The 16,890-nt window shown below is 40.9% G+C and overlaps 1 protein-coding gene across 3 annotated transcripts in view; it reads left to right on the top strand.

Annotated features, from left to right (window-relative positions):
* Window positions 1-16,890, top strand: part of fmn2b (formin 2b) — a 91,017-nt gene that overhangs the window by 24,438 nt on the left and 49,689 nt on the right. For all 3 annotated transcript variants that reach the window (XR_010013794.1, XR_010013793.1, XM_063002779.1), the window contains exon 7: window positions 7,508-7,595. Coding sequence is in view for 1 of the 3 variants with exons in the window: in XM_063002779.1 (XP_062858849.1) it covers window positions 7,508-7,595 (88 nt within the window). In the remaining 2 variants the exon portion in view is untranslated. The remainder of the gene's footprint in view (window positions 1-7,507; window positions 7,596-16,890) is intronic.

Raw genomic sequence — 16,890 nt, 5'->3', positions numbered from 1 at the left:
CACAAAAGTGAGTACACCCCTCACATTTCTGCAAATATTTCATTATATCTTTTCATGGGACAACACTATAGACATGAAACTTGGATATAACTTAGAGTAGTCAGTGTACAGCTTGTATAGCAGTGTAGATTTACTGTCTTCTGAAAATAACTCAACACACAGCCATTAATGTCTAAATAGCTGGCAACATAAGTGAGTACACCCCACAGTGAACATGTCCAAATTGTGCCCAAATGTGTCGTTGTCCCTCCCTGGTGTCATGTGTCAAGGTCCCAGGTGTAAATGGGGAGCAGGGCTGTTAAATTTGGTGTTTTGGGTACAATTCTCTCATACTGGCCACTGGATATTCAACATGGCACCTCATGGCAAAGAACTCTCTGAGGATGTGAGAAATAGAATTGTTGCTCTCCACAAAGATGGCCTGGGCTATAAGAAGATTGCTAACACCCTGAAACTGAGCTACAGCATGGTGGCCAAGGTCATACAGCGGTTTTCCAGGACAGGTTCCACTCGGAACAGGCTTCGCCAGGGTCGACCAAAGAAGTTGAGTCCACGTGATCGGCGTCATATCCAGAGGTTGGCTTTAAAAAATAGACACATGAGTGCTGCCAGCATTGCTGCAGAGGTTGAAGACGTGGGAGGTCAGCCTGTCAGTGCTCAGACCATACGCCGCACACTGCATCAACTCGGTCTGCATGGTCGTCATCCCAGAAGGAAGCTGACGCACAAGAAAGCCAGCAAACAGTTTGCTGAAGACAAGCAGTCCAAGAACATGGATTACTGGAATGCCCTGTGGTCTGACGAGACCAAGATAAACTTGTTTGGCTCAGATGGTGTCCAGCATGTGTGACGGAGCCCTGGTGAGAAGTACCAAGACAACTGTATCTTGCCTACAGTCGAGCATGGTGGTGGTAGCATCATGGTCTTGGGCTGCATGAGTGTTGCTGGCACTGGGGAGCTGCAGTTCATTGAGGGAAACATGAATTTCAACATGTACTGTGACATTCTGAAACAGAGCATGATCCCCTCCCTTCGAAAACTGGGCCTCATGGCAGTTTTCCAACAGGATAACGACCCCAAACACAACCTCCAAGATGACAACTGCCTTGCTGAGGAAGCTGAAGGTAAAGGTGATGGACTAAACCCAATTGAGCACCTGTGGCGCATCCTCAAGTGGAAGGTGGAGGAGTTCAAGGTGTCTAACATCCACCAGCTCCGTGATGTCATCATGAAGGAGTGGAAGAGGATTCCAGTAGCAACCTGTGCAGCTCTGGTGAATTCCATGCCCAGGAAGGTTAAGGCAGTGCTGGATAATAATGGTGGTCACACAAAATATTGACACTTTGGGCACAATTTGGACATGTTCACTGTGGGGTGTACTCACTTATGTTGCCAGCCATTTAGACATTAATGGCTGTGTGTTGAGTTATTTTCAGAAGACAGTAAATCTACACTGCTATACAAGTTGTACACTGACTACTCTAAGTTATATCCAAGTTTCATGTCTATAGTGTTGTCCCATGAAAAGATATAATGAAATATTTGCAGAAATGTGAGGGGTGTACTTACTTTTGTGATACACTGTATATATATATATATATATATATAATACACTACAATATGCAAATAAATGTATATATTTAGGTATGAGTGAACATTTGTGTAAATAAATATATATATATATATTTGTATTATACACACACTATTCAATATGCAAATAAATGTATATATTTAGGTATGAACGTGTGTGTATAATATATATGTATGTCTATATTACATATATATAGAATGTGTGCATATTTACACACATATTTTACTGGTTCTATTGTATATATATAAAATATATTTACACATACTTATTTATATACACACCCACCCACACACCCAGTAATTGCATTGAATCTGCACTGTGTAAACATTAGTACCCTGTGTGTAACCTTGTCTGAAGCTTTGCTACACACGTTGCCTTGTTTTTAGTCGAACCCCGTTGCTAGCACAGAGGTCGAGTAAAAACATGAATGTACATCAAATTCATGAGAGAATTGTCTTTCAAGTCTCTGCTCATATACATTAGACCTTCACGCATTTAGGACCCTGATCTAGAATTTCACCGAGCTTCGATTGATCCGAATGTTTCGCAGATTCTCGTTTTCAGTCCGAGAGCTTCCGAATGTCAAACTCTGCACAGATGTGGTAGCGGCGAGTCTGCGGTTCACTGAGGGAAAGGAGGGTGTTCCTCCAGCTCTGGGTTACGAGCAGTGCAGCGTCTCCGGACCACGACTCGGTATGGTTTTGGCGTCTGTGGCCGCTTTGTTGGGGAAGGTTCTCGTCTCTGTAGTGTAATGGAGAATCTGTTCCTGATCTCAGAGTGGGAAAAACAGGGATTTATACGTCCCTAGTCGTTCCTAATCAAAGTTCGGTGGGACGTGCACATGTAGTGGGTTGAGGGCGAGGCTGGAGGAATCAAACATGTGAGCACAAATTGTTTTGGAAGATTTTGGAAGGAGTTTATTTTTTATGCTTTTTTTCTATATTTGGTTTAATCTTCTTGCACAAATAGTAATTCTTAAAACCTGGTTTTGAGCCCCGGTCACACTTGTTAGTGTTGCTTTGTGAACTGTGCATGGTGAGAGTGTCACCATGCTTCATTAATGAGGTTTGGTTACTACTATAACTCTGACATATTGCTGTGCCTAACACGTGATTCAAAAGCTTTATGAATATGAAGTGTCGTAAAGGACGTAATGACCTGGGAGTAGCAAACCTTTATGTATATATGTACCAAAAAGAAGCACTTTGTAGTTCTACAATTACTGACTGTAGTCCATCTGTTTCTCTGCATGCTTTGTTACCCCCTTTCATGCTGTTCTTCAATGGTCAGGACCCCCACAGAGCAGGTATTATTTAGGTGGTGGATCATTCTCAGCACTGCAGTGACACTGACATGGTGGTGGTGTGTTAGTGTGTGTTGTGCTGGTACGAGTGGATCAGACACAGCAGCGCTGCTGGAGTTTTTAAACACTGTGTCCACTCACTGTCCACTCTGTTAGACATTCCTACCTGGTTGGTCCGCCTTGTAGATGTAAAGTCAGAGACGATCGCTCATCTATCGCTGCTGTTTGAGTCGGTCATCTTGACCCTCATCAGTGGTCACAGGACGCTGCCCACGGGGAGCTGTTGACTGAATATTTTTGGTTGGTGGACTACTCTCAGTCCAGCAGTCACAGTGAGGTTCTGCTGTGTCTGATCCACTCATACCAGCACAACACACACGAACACACCAGCACCATGTCAGTGTCACTGCAGTGCTGAGAATGATCCACCACCCAAATAATACCTGCTCTGTGGGGGTCCTGACCATTGAAGAACAGGGTGAAAGCAGGTCAAAAAAGCATGTGGAGAAACAGATGGACTACAGTCAGTAATTGTAGAACTACAAAGTGCTTCTATATGGTAAGTGGAGCTGTCTTTATATAATGTAGTAATAAACGTGTGGTGCCTGCCATGGGCCGGAGACTTCCTGAGACACAGAGCCTGTTAAAATAGTAACATAAATGACCTTAAATTGGAATTGAGGACTGAAATATTGCTGTGTGAATTGAGCCATTTTGCATTGAAAGGTTTGATTGACTGACTGCGGTTTGATTCATTCTACAGTATTGACAATCACATACTGATATGCACATTGTGTTCTTTCTGAGAGGGTCTCCCTTCCACACCCCTGGAAGCGAGTGCTCAGACGGCTTTGGCTTTATTACAGTCTGAATAATTGTATTTAGAAATTCTACCCCACTTTGCAAGAAAGATTGACAGTTCGGTGAGGAATGGCATTCGAGTCCCGTCCTTAAGGAATGATCTCAAATGTTATACTGATTAAAATAATTGGCATCTGAAAGGTTTCTTTTCTTAATGTTTTCTTTTGTGTGATTGTGGGGGGCACGGCCGCATCTGTAGGCCGACAGCAGCGATGTAGCAGAGATGCTTTTCCTTCCTCACACACACGAATTAAAACGCTGGCTTTTACGTTTCTGTTCTTTTTTTTTCGTCTTCAGCAGATTGCTCGAATGGAATGAAAGGCCTTGAGAGGACTCGGCGATTCTGTTTCTCTCTCTGCTTGTTTAATGTTTGCGGTCACGTCTTGGCAGCAGAGAACACGAAACAGCAGACACCCGTAATGAGCTCTAGAGAAAGCAAGAACGTAAAAAAAAAAAAAACATTATGAATCGCTCGAGTGCGTTTATTTGCCATCGAGACGCCAGCATTTTCCACGCTAATAATTTTTAACTACTACGTACGAGCGTCTCGTTTAGTCGCAGCTGCTTTGAGAATACGGCTCTGTGTATTATTATTTATTCAGTTCTTTTGGAATCCTGACGCTCAGCATTTCTCCTCATTGTTGCGTTCAGATCAGTTCGGGACATTCTTTACATTCAAACAGGGTCACTTAGAGCAGCGTTTTCCCAGAGGGTGTGTGAGGTTTGGTCGCTCCACGTCCTTTGACAGGGTGTTCTTTTTCTCTTTATTTCTCAAGAATGTCATTATACATCGGATAATGCCAGCCTGGGTTAATAGAGACGTTACATTGTAGTCGGGTGTCGTCTTTCCTAATGTATCTGATATCTTAATTCTGCTAGACAAGCAGCCAGTAAAGAAGTCCTGTTGGTGTTGGATACCGTCACTCGTCCTCATTCTTATTAATACAAATTAAACTCAATTAAAGTTACACAAAGGTTAAAACTTGAAACGTAGAGGAACTTCAGAATCTGGTCTCATTTTTAATCTGTGTTCCACACTGAATCTAGTAACACACACTTAACTACTCAGAATGTGTTTTGGTATGTAGGTTACACGAATGTACGTTGAGATTCAGACTGACCTGCTCTGACCTAGTGTGGCGTCCACACAAACTCAATTGGTCATGTTTGAAAGAGGGAAGTTTGGGCGGGGTCTGCGATATGTAATGTCCAGGTGTGTATGTGGTCCACATGGAGGTTAGCATGGTTCTTTGTACGTGATACGGCTCTGTGAACCCAACACTGGCAGCTGAAAAGACAGACGGGGACAGACAGACAGACAGACAGACAGACAGACAGACAGACATAGGCAGCTGTAGCCTAGTGGTTAAGGTACTGGACTAGTAATCAGAAGGTCTCTGGTTTAAGCCCCACCACTGCCAGGTTGCTGATTCTGGGCCCTTGAGAAAGTCCCTTAACCCTACAGACAGACAGACAGACAGACAGACAGACAGACAGACAGATAGATAGATAGATAGACAGGCAGACCGATAGACGGACTGACAGGCAGGCAGACAGACAGGCAGGCAGACAGATAGACTGATAGATAGATAGACAGACAGACAGATAGATAAACAGAAAGACACACACAAATATATATATATATATATATATATATACAGACAGACAGAGAGACAAACAGGTAGATAGACACAGACAGACAGACAGACAGACAGGCAGATAGATAGATAGATAGATAGATAGATAGATAGATAGATAGATAGATAGATAGATAGATAGATAGATAGATAGATAGATAGATAGATAGATAGATAGATAGATAGATAGATAGATAGATAGACAGAGATAGATAGATTGATCACTAGATAGGTAGATAGACAGACTGATAGAGAGAGAGAGACAGACACAGACGGACGGACGGACGGACAGATAGATAGATAGATAGATAGATAGATAGATAGATAGATAGATAGATAGATAGATAGATAGACAGATAGACAGATGGACAGATGGGGGGGGGGGATACAGACCACAAATAAATAAAACATGATCATTTGGTTCAAGTCATATAATACATTCAGTGGATCCACGTTATGTTTCTCCATGATCGTGTGGACACCGGGCATGTGTGTATCGTTCCCTCCTCAAGAGCTGGCATGTAACGTAAACACGGCTTCTTTAGATGTCTTGTGGAGTCCAGGTCTCAGTGAATTGGAGCTGTTTTCTCGGTGTATCCGTGTACTGTATATTTATACATCCTTTACTCTCTGAGAGGGGCCCGACCCACAGCACACATACCACTGAACTAATGCGACTGTGGAATAGCCTGACGAGCGTTACGACGTGCCTGGTGAGGAAGCATGACCACACATAGTTTTACTAAAACCAGCGGTAACGAGCTTAATGGATATGTGGGTAACCGCCGCCCCCCCCCCCAACCCCCGGTACCAGTCCCGTTCCTTTAGCGCGGCTTTTACTGAACGACTCGGTGACCGTGCCGCTTCGCATGCAACGTTCAGGGCTTGTTTACGCGCCCGAGGGAATCCGGCATCCACAGAACACGCAGAAGCGGATCGCATTTCTGCGAACGCGATCCAATACGCCAAAGTACGGCGCCGTCCGTCCATCGCAGTGAACCAACGAACCACGTCCGATTCTCGTCCGCTCCTGTCTGACCTCTCCCGCTCCCACGGAAACCAATTCCGGGCCAATTAGAGGAACAGGGAAAATGATGAGTGACGCAGAGACAGATGGGGAAAATCTCCGTGAAAGATTAGAAATTAATGGCGTCCATTTAGAATCGGCCCCAGGCTAAGTTTCCTTGATTAAATAATTGCAGTGGAGGGTTTTCAGTCTGAGGGAAGCGAGTGGGCGAATTAGAATGGAGAGAGAGAGAGAGAGAGAGAGAGAGAGAGAGAGAGAGAGAGAGAGAGAGAGAGAGAGAGAGAGAGAGAGTAAAAATAGATATTGTCATGCACATTTTATTGGGGGGGGGGGGGGGGTCCTAATGCACCTCCTTGTTTCTACACTCACTGTCCATTTTGTCAGCTCCACTTACCATACAGAAGCACTTTGTAGTTCTACAATTACTGACTGTAGTCCATCTGTTTCTCTACATACTGTTTTTACCTGCTTTCACCCTGTTCTTCAATGGTCAGGACCCCCACAGGACCACTACAGAGGTATTATGCAGGTAGTGGATCATTGGCTATGAGTGGATCAGACACAGCAGCGCTGCTGGAGTTTTTAAACACCTCACTGTCACTGCTGGACTGAGAATAGTCCACCAACCAAAAACACCCAGCCAACAGCGCCCCGTGGGCAGCGTCCTGTGACCACTGATGAAGATCTAGAAGATGACCGACTCAAACAGCAGCGATAGATGCGCGATCGTCTCTGACTTTACATCTACAAGGTGGACCAACTAGGTAGGAGTGTCTAATAGAGTGGACAGTGAGTGGACACGGTATTTAAAAACTCCAGCAGCGCTGCTGTGTCTGATCCACTCATACCAGCACAACACACACTGACACACCACCACCATGTCAGTATCAGTGCAGTGCTGAGAATGATCCACCACCTAAATAATACCTGATCTGTGGGGGTCCTGACCATTGAAGAACAGCATGAAAGCAGGTTAAAAAACAGTATGCATAGAAACAGACGGACTACAGTCAGTAGTTGTAAAACTACAATTGTTTTGGTAAACCTGGGCACTAATATATATATTTTTGCTTGTGTGTGTGTTGCAGGTGGTGAAGCTGCTAAACAACAAACGTTCTCAGGCCGTCGGGATTCTCATGTCCAGCCTCCACCTCGACATGAAGGACATCCAGCATGGTGAGTACTCTGTTTACACTGTAACCACACAAACCTTTAATGCTTTGGGAACTGAGGACACTTTTGCTGGTTCATTCTTGCATGAAACGTGACTTCAGCTGCTCAGCAGTCTGTGGTCACCAATGTCTGGTTCTCTTCCTAATGATGAACTTCAGTTTAAGTGCATTAAACGGTGGACGCTGTGGGTCTGTCTGAAAACCTAGTGAGCTGCCTACTGCGTTCCTGGGCAGCTGCCTAATTAGAGAAGATTCTAATCAGACATCAAACTTAGAAGGCCGATTATTTAGACAGCGATTACGGCACCGCAGTTTTTGCTTACTAAGTTAACACAGTTAGCCTCAGGCCATTCAAACCAATGGACTGAGGCGGCACAACCCGCTAGCATCCCAGCTAACGTCTCCCTCTGTGTACCGAAAAAGTCAGTTACAAGCCTGGATTTGCTAATAAATGACACTTGTGTAATTACACCTTTATACAAATTAAACAGCAATGAGAATTTTTTTACATTTGACAAGAACTTGCTTGATTGCTCCATATTCGAGACAAGTTGTGTCAGATTACCGCTTCGAAACAAGGCACCTCAGTAGGCAGCATTTTAATGTATCTAAGAATTTAGACACGCCTTCTTGTCGGGAGTGTAGGATGATGTAAAATGCATCTATGTAGAGAGATCACTAGGTTTTCGGACAGACCCTGTGACTGCCTGTAACTATGCAGCCTCTCAACCAGAGGGGTACGATAAGCTGTCGGGACACATCCACCTCATCAGCTAGATTGAACCACCAGTTGAAAGCCTATCTGAAAGTAGTGCAACACCTGTGGCTGCACCAGTTAGCATTACGACATCTACGAGGAATCTTCAAAAAGTCTCCGCACTGTTATATTGTGGTTGGAAGCGGTGAGGGTGGGAGGAGGAGTAATCGGTCGTGACTGAGAGACGCTTATAGTCCAAATTTAGCGCCATCTGATTTACGCCTTTATGAAGCTTTAAGGGGAAGAAGATTTTCATGTGCAGCTGACGTGAAAGCACACTCGACCACAAACATTTTTTGCTGATGGCATTAAAAAGTTGGTACAACTCTGGAAAGCGACTTTGGCCAAAAAATGGGTTGCAGGAAAAAAAACAAAATAACAATAATAATAATAATAATAATAATAATAATAATAATAATAAAAATAATTAAATGATCATATTTAAATAATAATTAATAAAAATAATAATAATTAAATGATAATAATGATAATCAATAATAATAATACAAATAATTAATGATAATAATTAAATATTAACAATAATAATAAAAAAATAATTAATGATAATTAAATAATAACAATAACAATAATTAAATGATCATATTTAAATAATTAATAATAATAATTAAATGATAATATTTAAATAATAATTAATAATAATAATTAAATGATAATATTTAAATAATAGTTATTAATAATAATAATAATAATAATAATTAAATGATAATAATTTCATGTGATAATCATAACAATAATAGTAACAATAATTAAGTGATCATATTTAAATAATTAATAATAATAATAACTAAATGATAATAATTGATAATAATAATTAAGTAATAATAACAATAATAATAATAATAACACTAATTAAATGATAATATTTAAATAAAAATGATTAATACTAATAATAATTAAATGATAATAATTTCATGTGATGATGATGTGAAAGCGGCGCATCAGTTGCTACACGCTCAACCTAAAACATGTTTTGCTAATGGTATTGAAAAGTTGGTACGACTCTGGGGAAAAAAAAGCATTTGAAGGCGACTGTAGAAAAGTGATGTGATTTGTTTCAAAATTCTTAATAAATCGAGTTTTAAAAGTGCGGAAACTTTTTGAAGAACCTTCGTACAATTACAGCTTTGGCACAGCGTGTGATCGTTTTTGTTGACCAGCATGAACACAATAAGCCCCACAGTTTAGCGTAAACTTGAACTCCAAAACAGCCGCCAAGAAATGTAGACGTGAACGCCACAACACAGAGGAAGCAGTAAAACGACCGAGTTATAACTGTTAAAGCTAGCGTCGGCGCGGCATCGCTACAAACTCTAAAACGTGTAATTGGTTGATTCGTGCCTGTGAGACGCTCATTAGAAACAGCCACCATTGGTCCGATTTTTCACACGGGAAATCTGCGAATGCTTAGAGCACTTGTTTCCTTGTTTATAGGCAAGAATGTGCGACTTTGATGCCGTAAACAAGAGCCAAATGAGCGCCATGAATCTCAGCATTTTGCAATTATCACTTAATACATGATAAAAGGAAATAATTAATGAAGGTGACTGGAGAATTGAAGCTGTCCATTTGTTTGCGCTTTGATAATCCAGCATAGAAGCTTGTGTTTATTCCTCTTTGTCGAGTTCCTGGCTTGTTTATAACCGTGTTCGGTACCAGGGCGGTAACGTGCCTGAAGCCTCGTCCGTGTAAGGTCCATCCTGGGTGGCGGCGAGTGCCGAGCGAGTTTCCTCCACCTTATCTGCTGATGAGCTGATGGCTGCGGGACGGTGGGCAGACTCCGGGCACTCTGGCAGTAAACAGGATTATAAGATCCATATTTCTGATGGGAGCTTTAACACAGAGGGCTTGTGTTAAGGCTCTGATCTGGTTTGAGAAGATCTTTTCTGCTGTGTTGTGCTCAGAAATGCTGCATCGAGTTTTTAGAAGCATTAGAGTTTTTCACAGCGGGCGTCCGTGTACAAGTTCATTTCTTTTTGTGTCTCTTACATTATGTTTGTTTAATTAGCCAAAAAATGGGTCGCAGAGAAATAACAATAATTAATAATAATAATTAAATAATAATAATCAATAATAATTAAATAATAAACATAATTAAATACTAATAATAATAAATAATAATAATTAAATTATAATGATTAAGTGATTAATTACAATAAAAATAATTAATAATATGTTAATAATTATTAATAATAATGATGTAAAAAATAATTAATAGTAATAATAATTAAATAAGTCATTAAATAATAATAATCAATAACAATAATAATTAAATAATTTTAATTAAATTATACTAATAATAATAAATAATAATATTACTTAAATACTACTAATAATAATAATTAATGATAATTAAATAATAATGATTAAGTGACTACAATAATAATAAATAATATGTTAATAATTAGTAATGATGATGATGATAAATAATAATAATTAAATACTAATAATCAATAACAATAATAATTAAATAATAATAATAATTTAGTAATAATGATTAAGTTATTAATTACAATAATAATTATTCATAATATGTAGATAATCAATAACAATAATAATTAAATAATAATAATAATTGAGTAATAATGATTAAGTTATTAATTACAATAATAATTATTCATAATATGTAGATAATTAATAATGATGATGATAATAATTAATAGTAATAATAACTAAATAAGTCATTAAATAATAATAATCAAAAACAATAATAGTTAAATAGTAATATTAATTAATTAATTAATTAATACTAATAATAATAATAAATAATAATAATAATTAAATAATAATAATGATTAAGTGACTACAATAATAATAATTAATAATATGTTAATGATGATAATAATAATTAATAGTAATAATAATTAAATAATAGTCATTAAATAATAATAAGCCGATTCTCACAATTTCTCTAAACCCCGAGCTACAACACAAGTTTTAAAGTGAAACAGTGAGGAAAATCCAGATAAACACAGATACACGTGAAGTTTGATGGGCACAAATTCCCACAGGCACACTCTTGTAGAAGTCTTGTAGAAAGGCTTCCCAGAAGAATGGAATAAGATGTCCAACAAGCTGGCGGTCAGGTGTCCCAATACTTTTGTGTATAGTGTATGAAAAATTCTCATTTTACACACATTATGATGTGAACGTGTTACTGAGCAGAAGAAGCTGCAGGGAGAGGCTGCCGAATGTCGCCATGGCAGCAGATGTGATCGCGCCCCCCCAACCCGATTTGGGTTTTTCATCACTGTTTATTTGGCAAACCTTGAACTGCTCCAAATATTTAAGCCAGGCAGGGGAGCGTATTGTTTTCAGATCTTTTTTGCCTCTACGGCTCTGAAAGCAGAACGCCGCCTCCGAACGCCGCCGTTTCAAAATGTTTGGAGCCGCGTCGGTAAAACGTGTCGCCGTGCTTGAGCTCAAGGGTCGAGGTTTCTCTGGTTAGTGTTCTGTTCAGAGTTTTTTTTCTTCCTTTTTTAATATCAGCGCCGTCGATTGATGTGTTAAAGCCGGCTATTAACTCTCAGGATCCCCCAAAACACCACACCACCAACCACAAATATCCAGCCGACCTGACACACACGCATACACTCTCGCATTCGGTATGTATGTGTAAACCAACAACTACGCATGACTTATTATGACTGATCATGAGTAAGCGGCTTTACCGCTACGTCTGACAGTTGTGAGACACGAATGAGGCACGAACTCACTCGTTTGAAGTCGGGTTTCCCAAATTCTTCAAAAAAACATAAACCAAACACCAGTCCAAACTATTTTGATGGACCGGGCAGCTAAGAGGATTAAAGATTTAGATTATGGGATCATTTTTTTGTATATAAACACTTTAAAGAAAATAAAGACGTTTGGACTTCAAAGCTGGAGGAAATGAAGGAAAACGTATTTGGAAATACACAGTTTACCCAGAAAGCTCATTTCTAAATACAGTCGAACCACTGACTAATCTGTTAAACGGTTGTTTTGCCCCACTTACTGCTGCGTTGTTCAGCTTGGAACCAAAAATACTCAAGTCAAGTCCATTTTTTTTATATATATGCTTTTTACAATAGACGTCGTCTCCAAGCATCTTTACAGAATCCGGGACTGACAGATCAAAAACCCCTGTTGAGCAAGCCGAGGGCAACAGTGGCATGAAAAACTCTCTTAAAATGACAGGAAGAAACCTCGAGAGGAATCAGACTCAGCAGGGACCCCCATCCTCCTTGGGTCCAGGTCACAATCCACGCCCGATGCTTAGCCTTCAATTTGTTCACAGAACACTTTGAAACCTGTTGCCATCTACCGCACTAATATTTACAGTTAACACATGGTTTGGCAAATGCACCAATATACACTGATAAGCCACAATTTTAAGAGCATCCCAAAAACATGCCGCTTTGCTCAGCTCTCGGCTTGAGCGGTGCGGTAAAACGTCATCAAAGTGCGAATATGGGACGAATCTGCATTTGTGTGGAATAACCATCAAATCCACTCTGAAAGCTTTACATGTATCCCTGTCTATCTGGATTTTTCTCCTGTTTCACTTTTAAACTCGTGTTATAGCTCGGGGTGCTGACAAATTGTGAGAATCAGCTTTTCCGAGAGTCTAAAACACTTATCGTTTAAAAAAAGCTTAATTTGGTTTAAAGTACTAAAAGAACGACACAGGAAGATTAAACCTGTCTTAATTATTACTGCATGAAATTCCTTGGTTGTTGTTTTAATACAAGTCACGTTGAGCGTTGTTCATACGGTCAGCATTATATCAAACAGTTCATCTTATTGGAGGCGCTTTGAAAGATCAGTGGCAAACTGGGTCAATCAGGTGAACTGTAAGCGACTATGTTGCTACAGTGTTAAAAGCAAATCATTCACCTTATATAATTTGTATGATTAGGAGGGGTATCCACATACTTTTGGAGACCCCAGATCCGTCAGCTCAATACTCCTTCATTGGGCGGTACGGTGGCTAAGTGGGTAGCATTGTCGCCTCACAGCAAGAAGGTCCCGGGTTCGGTCCCCAGGTGGGGCGGTCCGGGTCCTTCCGGTTTCCTCTAGGGATGTAACAATACGCTCTACCCACGATGTGATGCGATTTACGGTACTGGGTTCATGATACGATTTTTCTCTATTTTTTTTTTTTAAACAAAATGAAATAAGACAAATTATGACAAAGTTTCCTTTCATTATTTCTCTTTAAAAATAAAATACTGTATTTGTGCTTATCTTTTATTGATCTTAATAATGAACGTCCTTCTATTTCTGAGGTAGGTACAAACTATGCAAAACAATGCTGCACATTTCCCTTTTTGTGTAAAATAAATGAATAATACAAATAAAGAAATTATCCTCACATAAATAAATTTGGCTGGAAAATTCTGAACCTGGCAACCCTGTAGTGACGTCAACCAGGTGAGGTGAATTGCGCCAGTGCCTTCTCCTCTTTAAAGTGTATATCGATTCATAATACATGTAAACCGATCTGAATCGTTACACGTGTGAATCGATTTTTAACTGTCTTGTGGTGCATCGTTACATCCCTGGTTTCCTCCCAGTCCAAAGACGTGCAAGTGAGGTGTACTGGAGGCACTGAATTGCCCATGACTGTGTTTGATATAACCTTGTGAACTGATGTAACCAGTAACTACCGCTCCTGTCATGAATGTAACCAAAGTGTAAAACATGACGTTAAAATCTTAATAAACAAACAAGTGTCGCTTTTACTGCATCATATCAAACAGTTCGTCTCATTGGAGGCACTTTGAAAAAATCAGGTGAGCTCAACGCTCAAGGAAAGGCAGCAAAAAGAGAAAGGGAAATTCCCCAAATAATTTTTGCCACCCACACATTGATGAGTGCTGTGCCACCTAGCGTCGCATGCGGGGAGAGAGACGCCCTAAGGGCACTCTTCCTCATCTCTTGTGCAGGCGCCTTTAATCAGCCGGCAGAGGTCGTAATCGCATTCTGACAGAGAGAGACCCACATCCGGTTCTTTGTCCCGCCCCCCAACTGAGCAACCGGCCAATCGTTGCTCATCCAGCCACTCAGCCTCGAACCGGTGAGGCAGAGCTGGATTCGATACGATGTACTCAGAATCCAGCTCTGGTTGCAGCGTGTCTTTATTGCCACAATGTTAAAAGCGTATCATTTACCTTATATCATTTGTGAAGGGGTATTCACATACTTTTCGCTGTTGACTGATCTGTACTCCTGATTAAACTCTGGCCAGACCCGTCAGCTCAATAACTGCCTGATTAAAACTCCATAATTAGTTTGGACAGAGAACAAATGAAGTCGTAAATTCACCCGCCGTCTGATACGCGGAGAGTTTGTCCTCCCGCCCGTGTTGTTTTTCTGGCAGGCTAAGCGACCCGGCGCTCGTTAGTAACGAAGCGCGCCAGCGTCTGAGCTGTTTACATCATTTACGTCGTCTCATCAAGCCTCTCGACCGAGTGAGGGTTTTTCCTCTGGAGTAATTTATAGTCTGGTTGAGTTAAACTGTTGATCATTTCTGTAAGTGTGTCACACTTGTTAGCGCTTCATCTGTTTCGGGTGTGTAGCGTTTCACAGCATGAGACGCGACCAATCAGTGGCAGAGCGGCTCTATTGCGCAACAAAGCATATTTAAACTTCACATTAAAATACATTTAATAGTCATTACTAGCACTTCAGTATGAACTGTAGTGGAAACCTCAACCACAAATCAGAAAAGGTTGGGATGGCATGGAAAAAGCAAATAATAATTAAAAAAATACATTTACTTTGACTTTTATTAGATTTCAGACAGTTTGAACCTGAGATATTTCATGTTTTATCTGCTCGACTTCATTTCATTTGTTAATAAGCATCCATTCCTGCATTTCAGGCCTGCAACACATCCAAAAAAGTTGGGACGGGGACAGTTTAGGGCTAGTAATGAGGTGAAAACACGAAATAATTATGTGATTTTAACTGGTGATTGTAATCAAGGTTTGGTACAAAAGCAGCACCGAGTCTTTGATGAGCAAAGATGATCAGAGCATCTCCAGTTTGTCCACAAATGTGTGAGAAAATGATTGAAATGTTTAAAAACGATAAACCTTAAAGAAAGATCGGAAGGGATTTGCATATTTCTCCCTCTACAGTGCATAATATTATTAAACGATTCAAGGAATCAGGAGGAATTTCAGTGCGTAAAGGCCGAGGGTGCACACTTAATCCCTCAGACGGCACCGCATCAAGAACCGCCACTCAACAATAGCTGATATAACCACATGGGTGAGGGATTACTCTGGCAAACCTTTGTCAAGCACTACAATACAGAGTTACATGCACAAATGCCACAAAGTAGCCTCATGGTAGCCATGTCCAGAAGCGGCGTCGACTTCTCTGGGCTCGGAGGCATCTAGGATGGACCGTCACACAGTGGAAACGTGTATCGTGGTCAGATGAATCAGCATTCCAGGTCTTTTTTGGAAAAAATGGACACCGTGTGGATCAGCAACAAGCCAGTTTGCCTCCGAGCTGCCACAACTAGTGGCAACCTGTCTACAAGCGAAAATCAGGGCAGCAATCGTGTAGTGTAGCGTGAACTAGGCATAATACTCAGACGTTTCTGACTTTTGGACATGTTACACTCACAAACCCCAAACCAAAACAAATCCGTCATCCAAGAGGTTTAAAGGTTTAAAAATTCTGGAGCAGTTGAACCACCAAACACCCGTCCTCTCTCTCTCTCTCTCTCTCTCTCTCTCTCTCTCTCTCTCTCTCTCTCTCCCTCTCTCCAACACACAGGGAAGCGAGAAACCTTGTATATCTTACCCTGGAGGAATTCGTACTTAATTTTCATCCAATCAACATGTTTACACGTGGCTTTACTCATCCACATGCTCTGGGTTGTTTCATACGGGCCTCAGCCCGGCGTAATCATATGATCCCTTTGTTAGACATCCAGTCTGACATTTCAGAAGAATTTCCAGCTTCTCTCACTCCCATTATTGCGCTTCTCAGATTCTTCGGGAGCTGACCCTCCTCCCAAACCTCCGTGTGCGTGAGGTAAGCTTCTCTGTAGACGCCGTTTGGTCGGATCGGCGTCGGAAATGTACTCGAACGGTAATGAAGTATGACATCACCGAGTCACCCAAGCGAAGCCGAAGATGTAGGTCCTCGGAAACACGAGCAGCTCGCCGGGGGATTGTTCGGTGCGGCGGTATTAAAGCGTTTGTCATGACGCAATTGTTGTTGGGCCTATGCGATGTCTGTCTGTATTTATGTTTATGGCACCTAGCAGACACTCGTATTCAAAGCGACTTAGAATTATGACACTGTACAATCAATCCAGGGTTGAGGGCCTTGCTCGGGAGCCCAGTGGCTTGAGTCTTGAACCAGCAACCTTCTGATCTCTAGTCCGGCACCTTAAGCACTGAGCGTCTGGGTCTGAGCATCTCCAGAACTGCAGCTCTTGTGGGGTGTTCCCGGTCTGCAGTGGTCAGTATCTATCAAATGTTTGTTTGATGGATTGATTGGACAATTCATTGTTTGA

The sequence above is a fragment of the Trichomycterus rosablanca genome, chromosome 10 (genome assembly GCF_030014385.1).
Source record: "Trichomycterus rosablanca isolate fTriRos1 chromosome 10, fTriRos1.hap1, whole genome shotgun sequence".
NCBI classification, from domain to species: Eukaryota; Metazoa; Chordata; class Actinopteri; order Siluriformes; family Trichomycteridae; genus Trichomycterus; species Trichomycterus rosablanca.
Note: the sequence above shows the minus strand (reverse complement) of the source record. Positions and strands in the feature narration are given on the sequence as shown.